The following is a 6,678-nucleotide window of genomic DNA, read 5'->3' as shown; positions in this document are numbered from 1 at the left end:
TGTGTGTATGTATGCGTGTTGTGTGTGTGTGCGTGTTGTGTGTGTGTTGTGCGTGTTTCTGTGTGTGTTTCTGTGTGTGTGTCTGTGTCTGTGTGTGTGTGTCTGCGTGTGTTGTGTTGTGTGTGTTATGTGTGTGTGTGTGTGTGTGTGTGTGTGTGTGTTTGTGTTGTGTGTTTTGTGTGTGTGTGTTGTGTGTTTGTGGTGTGTTGTGTGTGTGTTGTGTGTGTGTTTGTGTTGTGCGTGTGTGTGTTGTGTGTGTCTCTGTGTCTGTCTATCTGTGTCTCTGCATGTGTGTGTCTGTGTGTGTTTGTGTTGTGTGTTTTGTGTGTGTGTGTGTTTGTGTTGTGTGCGCGCGTGTGTGTGTTGTGTGTGTGTTTGTGTTGTGTGTGTGTGTTTGTATTGTGTGTGTGTGTGTTTGTGTTGTGTGTGTGTGTTGTGTGCGTGTGTGTGTGTGTTATGTGTGTGTGTGTGTTGTGTGTGAGTTTGTGTTGTGTGTGTGTGAGTTTGTGTTGTGTGTGTGTTTGTGTTGTGTGTGTGTGTTGTGTGTGTGTTTGTGTTGTGTGTGTTTTGCGTGTGTGTGTTGTGTGTGTGTTTGTGTTTGTGTGTGTGGTGTGTGTGTGTGTGTTTGTGTTGTGTGTTTTGTGTTGTGTGTGTGTGTGTTTGTGTTGTGTGCGCGCATGTGTGTGTGTGTGTTGTGTGTGTGTGTGTTTGTGTTGTGTGTGTGTGTGCGTCTGTACGGTTCTATGACTTTACGACTCTGTTTTAAAAGAGCTTAAATTAGCTTAAATTAAAAAATTGCTATCTTTATTTAAAAATCCTCAACATTTTTGTTTATTGTTTGTACCAATATTGTGGATATGGGGAAAAACAGCTGTTTAACGTGGGTGGGTGAATGAGAAGCAGAGGCAATTGAAGTGTGAACCTATCTCAAGAAACATTAAGAAAAACGACTAGTCAGAGTTGGTCATTTGATAGGTTTAGTCTACTTAAATCATTAGTATAAGGTTCTAGAATAGATTTACACTGGGTCCAGCAACTAATCTTGTGATGGTATTGAAAAATCTGGCTAGCAGCTAAAATTTAGAATCAATGGATAGTCAGAGACTTTTAGAGAGAGTGGATAGTCAGAGACTTTTAGATAGAGCGGATAGTCAGAGACTTTTTCCCAGGACGGAAATGACTATTACGAGGGGTCATAATTTAAAGTGATTGGAGGAAGGTACAGGGGAGACGTCAGAGGTAGGTTCTGCACACAGAGAGTGGTGGGCGTGTGGAAGGCGCTGCCAGCAGTGGTAGTGGAGTCAGATACTTTAGAGACTTTTAAGCAACTGTTGGATAGGCACATGGAGATAGTAAAATATAGGGTGTGCAGGGTAGATTGACCTTAGAGTAGGATAATAGGTCGGCACAACATCGTGGGCCAAAGGGCCTGTACTGTGCTGTATTGTTCTATGTTCTATGTTCTAAAAGGTCAACACCACAAGATGCCATGTTTTAAGACTTTTACTGTAGCAAAAGACTAAAAGCATTTTTGACTTATAACAAGCCTTGCAAGCAACTCATACCTTAAACCACGGGACAGCATGTTCCCCTTTTACTTTCAGCATAACCAAACGTACGCCTCACAGATATACTTTACAGTATTTGATAAATAGATGCTGAATTCTCCCGGAAACAGTCCAAAGTGATTTTTTAGCGACTGAGGATTTACTTCACTTCACTTCATTTCTCTACCTGAGAAGTCTTAGTCTCAGAGCTGAGGTTTATTTTATGTCCCTGGAGATTCTTCCTCTAGTACAAGCTGAGTAGGTTTTCCAACCTCTCTCAAGATTCCACTATCTGAACCGTTTCTTAGCTGCATCCTTCCTACAGCCTTTTTGCAACTTCCCCACAGCCATTCCTGTCCAAATCCAACCTGCCCTTGTGTAGCAAGCAGCATTCTGTATGTTTGGAAACACACCCATTGGTCGAGGAATAGGAAGATGGGACGCATTCCTCGGTTTTCATCGGGTGTCTCATCCCTCGCTAGAAAGGAACTGGCGAGGCAACCAGGCTGACTCTTCAGGACAAGACACGGCATAACTCCAATCAGGCAGCATGGAGGACAGCTGTAAGGGTTTGGGTCCTGGCTCTAAAACTGAGCTCCCTTGGGTAGTGGAAGCCAATTGTGGGCTGGCAGCTCTCTCTCTCGGCAGTGCCACCAGGAAGACCAGGGCTGCCAGGGGGCACACAACATCTCCAGGACCAGAGGTTGCAGATGAGTGGTTTGAGGCCGGAGAATGGGTGGGGGAGAGAGTTCTGGGGTTCAGGGTCATGGAGAAAGATGGAAATGGGTTCTCAGTGACCGCTCCCTTGTCCACTGTCCTTGCCGTCAATTGCACTGCCTGAGGACTCTCTCCCCTCCCCTCCTGCCAGATGACAGGTGACCCACACTGCTTGACAAGTTGGATGGGCCAACACTTAGATCATTATAGCCCAAGTAAGAATAATGCTTTAAAATTGTCATGAAGTGATCATTCATTGACCACTCAAAGGGCACCAACTCACAGCAGGCTGCAACATTGGGCCCTTCTGATCTGAAGTCAGGTGGTGTTGGAGAGATTTTGAGGTCACCTTAAGGAGGCAACGTTTACGCCAGACTAATCCAGAAATCTGGCTAATGTCCCAGGGACCCAGGTTGGAATCCTGTCACAGCAATTTGAACTAAAACAATCTGGAAGGACGACTGGAAACTGTTGTCATTGTTCTTCGGAACCTGGTTCACAAATGCCTTCAAGAGAAGGAAATCTGCCATCCTTACCTGGTCTGGCCTACACGTGACTCCACACCCACAGCAATGTGATTGACTCTTAACTGCCCTCTGGGCAATTAGGGATGGGCAATAAATGCTGCCTGGTCAGCAATCCCCACAATCCTGTGAATGAATAAAGTGGTCCTCCCATCTCTAGGCCTGCCTCCTCCAAATCCAGATGGATTCTCCCCTTGCATTTACCTAGCACCCTTCACCAACCTCAGCCCTTTACGGCTGCAGTCTTATAGTGTTGGAAATGCAGTGGCCAATTTGCACACAGCAAGCTCGCAGAACAGCAACATTGTCAAGACAAAGATTATCAGTTTTTGCAATGTTGGTTTAGGGATAGGTTTTGGTCAGGTCACTGGGCAGAAATGTTTTTCTTCAAACTAACATTAGTACATCCCTCTGTGGGGGCGGGTGAGGTCTAGGTTCAATATTTTATCTGGAATCCCCAGCTCTTCAGGACTGATTGGATTTGGTCAATGGAGTTAGAGATGGATTTCTTTTCAGTGAATGTCTCCTCGTTTAACTTGTCTATTTACATCTCGCCAATGTTTGCTACTGACTGTCAGTCACAGAGATCACCAACTGTACCTGGAAGCTCCCTGCTCTGCGTCATTGATGAATCCAATCTCTGGAATTAGAAAAAAGGAGGATTTAGACGGTGAATCTGCATAGTCTGTTTTCCCAGCAGTTACAGACACACCCCAACCCTTTTGTTCTTGGAAAGGGGCCTGTATATTGCCCATCCCTTCAGGGGGTAGTGGCGAGACATCTTCTCGAGGGCAATTAACAATGGGCATCAAATCCTGCTCTTGCCAGTGTTACCCATGTCACATGAAAGCATTTTAAAGCTCATCAGCAGACAATCATACTTTTGACAGAGGTGGAGGAGGGGCAAAGATTTAAAAGGGACCTGAGGGACAACTTTATCACGCAGTGAATGTAACAAACTGCCAGAGGAAGTAGCAGATGCAGACACAGTTACAACATTTAAAAGCCATTTGGGCAGGTACATGGATAGGAAAGGTTTAGAGGAAGGGTCACTGGACCCGAAACATTAACTCTGATTTTTTTTCCTCCACAGATGCTGCCAGAGCCTGCTGAGCTTTTCCAACAATTTCTGTTTTTGCTTCTCATTTCCAGCATCGACAGTTCTTTCGGTTTTTAATTAAGGCTTAGAGGGATATGAGCCAAACGCAGGCAAATGGGACTAGTTCAGTTTAGGAAACTCGGTTGGCAGGAATGAGTTGGGCCAAAGGGTCTGATTCTGTGCTGTATGACAGAGGCACATGAGGGAGTTACTTTGTGTTTCACAATCTGAAAGGCTTACTGCTGTCTAAGATTCCATAGCCTTGTCCTTCATTCTGTCCCCTTTAGAGCTGCTGACCCAGGGCTGGGTCACACAGCACACAATCTTATACTTATTTTACTAATTAACCTGTTCAGAGATATTATTACACACCTCTAGAACAGGTGGGATTTGAACCCAGGTCTCCTGAATCAGAGGTAAGGGCACTACCACTGCACCACAAGAACCCACTCCCACAGTGCTATAATTTAACAGGGTCTGGCAGAGGCATCGGAGATTATTTGGAATTGAGGACCACACAATTATTATTTCTTAATTATGGGAAAATTGGGTGAGAATTTAACTGGCGACATATATGTATATCTAAAATGTAGACACATACAGTGAACAAGTAATCAATGAGGTTGGCATTGGTGGTGTGAGAGTTGCAATAAACTCTGATTAGAAAACTATATGTCTGGACTCTGTCTAATCTCTGATGATTACCACATGAGCACAAGGGTTCAAGACCCCTTTGCATTGGGCCTCATAACCTGTTCATCATTCACTTCCATATCTCCAGTGTTGCACTCTGTTCAAAGTATTTCCTCTTTGACCTTTAGGCAATGCATCTTCAATTTGATCACCTGCATCCTGCCCCATTGCAAATATAACTTGGGCAACACAGTGGCTCAGTGATTAGTACTGCTGCCTCACAACACCAGGGACCGGAGTTCAATTCCACCCTCAGGTGACTGTCTATATAGAGTTTGCACATTCTCTGCGTGGGCTTGTTCTGGTTTCCTCTCACAGTCCAAAGATGTGCAGGTTAGGGTGGATTGGCCATGGGAAATGCAGGGTTACAGGCGTAGGGTAAGGGGCTCAGTCTGGGTGGGATGCTTTTCAGAGGGCCAGTGCAGACTTGATGGGCTGAATGGCCTGCTTCCATGCTGTAGGGATTCTATGAACTTGCCCATTATCCATTCTATAATTGCTTCCCCTTCCTCCCCCAGTGCTGTGAATTCAAAACCCACTTCCTCAATGACGGTCTTTTATATTTAGCGGTTCGCAGGTCGTAGGCATCGCTGGCAAAGGCCAGCACTTGTTGTTTATCTCCAGGTGCCCTTGGGAAGGGGACGGCGAGCTCGGGACCGGGATCAGGAAAGAACTGCACTTGGGTACTGAGCAACGTGCTTGACATTGGAAAAGCATACCTTTATGCAATGGCGTCTGCTGAACTTTGGAAACGTCTCTTGCTCGTGGTCTGTGCAGTTCCAGTCCTCAGGATAGTCAATAATATTTAAGCGGCTGCTCAGCAGGTCCTGAGAAGCAAATATTCAGCTGGATTGAGACTAATCACCTTGCTGTTCTTGACCACACTGTGGAGTGAAGGGTTAGCTATAGCTTTCATCTAAAAACAACTACTGAGCATGTGTCTAAGGAACTATGATATTGTGGCAAATCATCACAAGGAACAGGACCCTGAGTCTACGGGGTTCCAGAAGATGTCCTCTCTCAACTTCCCATCTACCTGGTCATGTTCAATTAAACCTGGTAGAGATCATTCACAAGACCTCATCTTACTCCATCTACTCTTCTTCTCAAACAACACCCTATACATTCAGGTTAAAGTGCCTTCAGAATGGTACCTGCACGCATGGAGGGAGGGAGGGGTGGGGTGTTCAGCTGGTGGCTCGGTGGTTAGGCATTCTATGATGCTAATAAAAACATCCCAAAGGAACAAGGAGGGTTATCTGGAAAGGAAGATCGTGCAGGGCAATGGGGGAAAAGGCTGGGGGATGGCATGAAGTGAACTGCTCTTTATGGGAGCCATGGTGGACACAATGGGCTGAATGGCCTCCTTCTGTAAGGCAGCAAGGTTGGCCCTAAGTGGTTAGTTGGCCTACATGCGCCGGGAGCCAGGGAGCCACATCGATTTAAACTTCAGCTGGCATGGCAACACACCTCAATCAGTAGCTCAATCAGAATCTTCCCACCTCTTGCATCAAGAAGCTGTAAAAGTGGATCCCACTTAAATCTCAGTTCATGCTTTACTCGGCGTACTGAGGCAATGGGGCACTTGAGCAAAGGATGGAGCCCTTTAAAACACACGAGGAAGTTTATACAAGCAGCTGCTGATTCAAAATGCATCATGTAAATCTCCGAAATAGGCGAGGGGGAGGAGTTAGGTGTCATTTCATCAAAGGCATGACTCACCATTAAATCAGACAGGTCAAACAAGCTTGTTTTTTTCCCAGATCCTAGTTGAGAAATCTGCCACAGGGTGCCTGACATCATCAGCATCATCATCATCATTGTCATCGTCATCGTCGTCGTCATCATCGTCATCGTCGTCGTCATCATCATCATCATCGTCGTCACCATCGTCATCATTGTCATCATCGTCATCGTCATCATCATCGTCATCATCGTCGTCATCATCGTCATCGTCGTCGTCATCATCGTCATCATCATCGTCATCGTCATCATCGTCGTCATCGTCGTCGTCATCATCATCATCGTCATCGTCATCATTGTCGTCATCATCATCATCATCGTCATCATCGTCATCATCGTCATCATCATCATCATC

The 6,678-nt window shown here is 45.6% G+C and overlaps 1 protein-coding gene across 1 annotated transcript in view; it reads right to left on the bottom strand.

The window, feature by feature from the left end:
• LOC109931103 (caspase recruitment domain-containing protein 11-like) overlaps positions 1–6,678 on the bottom strand; it is a 96,198-nt gene that overhangs the window by 64,790 nt on the left and 24,730 nt on the right. Inside the window, exons 6-7 of the mRNA XM_048617349.1 lie at positions 5,300–5,407; positions 3,389–3,428 (exon numbers count right to left, since the gene is read on the bottom strand). Of these exons, the coding sequence (XP_048473306.1) occupies positions 3,389–3,428; positions 5,300–5,407 (148 nt within the window). The remainder of the gene's footprint in view (positions 1–3,388; positions 3,429–5,299; positions 5,408–6,678) is intronic.

Source organism: Rhincodon typus, chromosome 37 (assembly GCF_021869965.1).
Source record: "Rhincodon typus isolate 14 chromosome 37, sRhiTyp1.1, whole genome shotgun sequence".
NCBI classification, from domain to species: domain Eukaryota; kingdom Metazoa; phylum Chordata; class Chondrichthyes; order Orectolobiformes; family Rhincodontidae; genus Rhincodon; species Rhincodon typus.
This window is presented reverse-complemented; position numbering and strand designations above follow the sequence as displayed.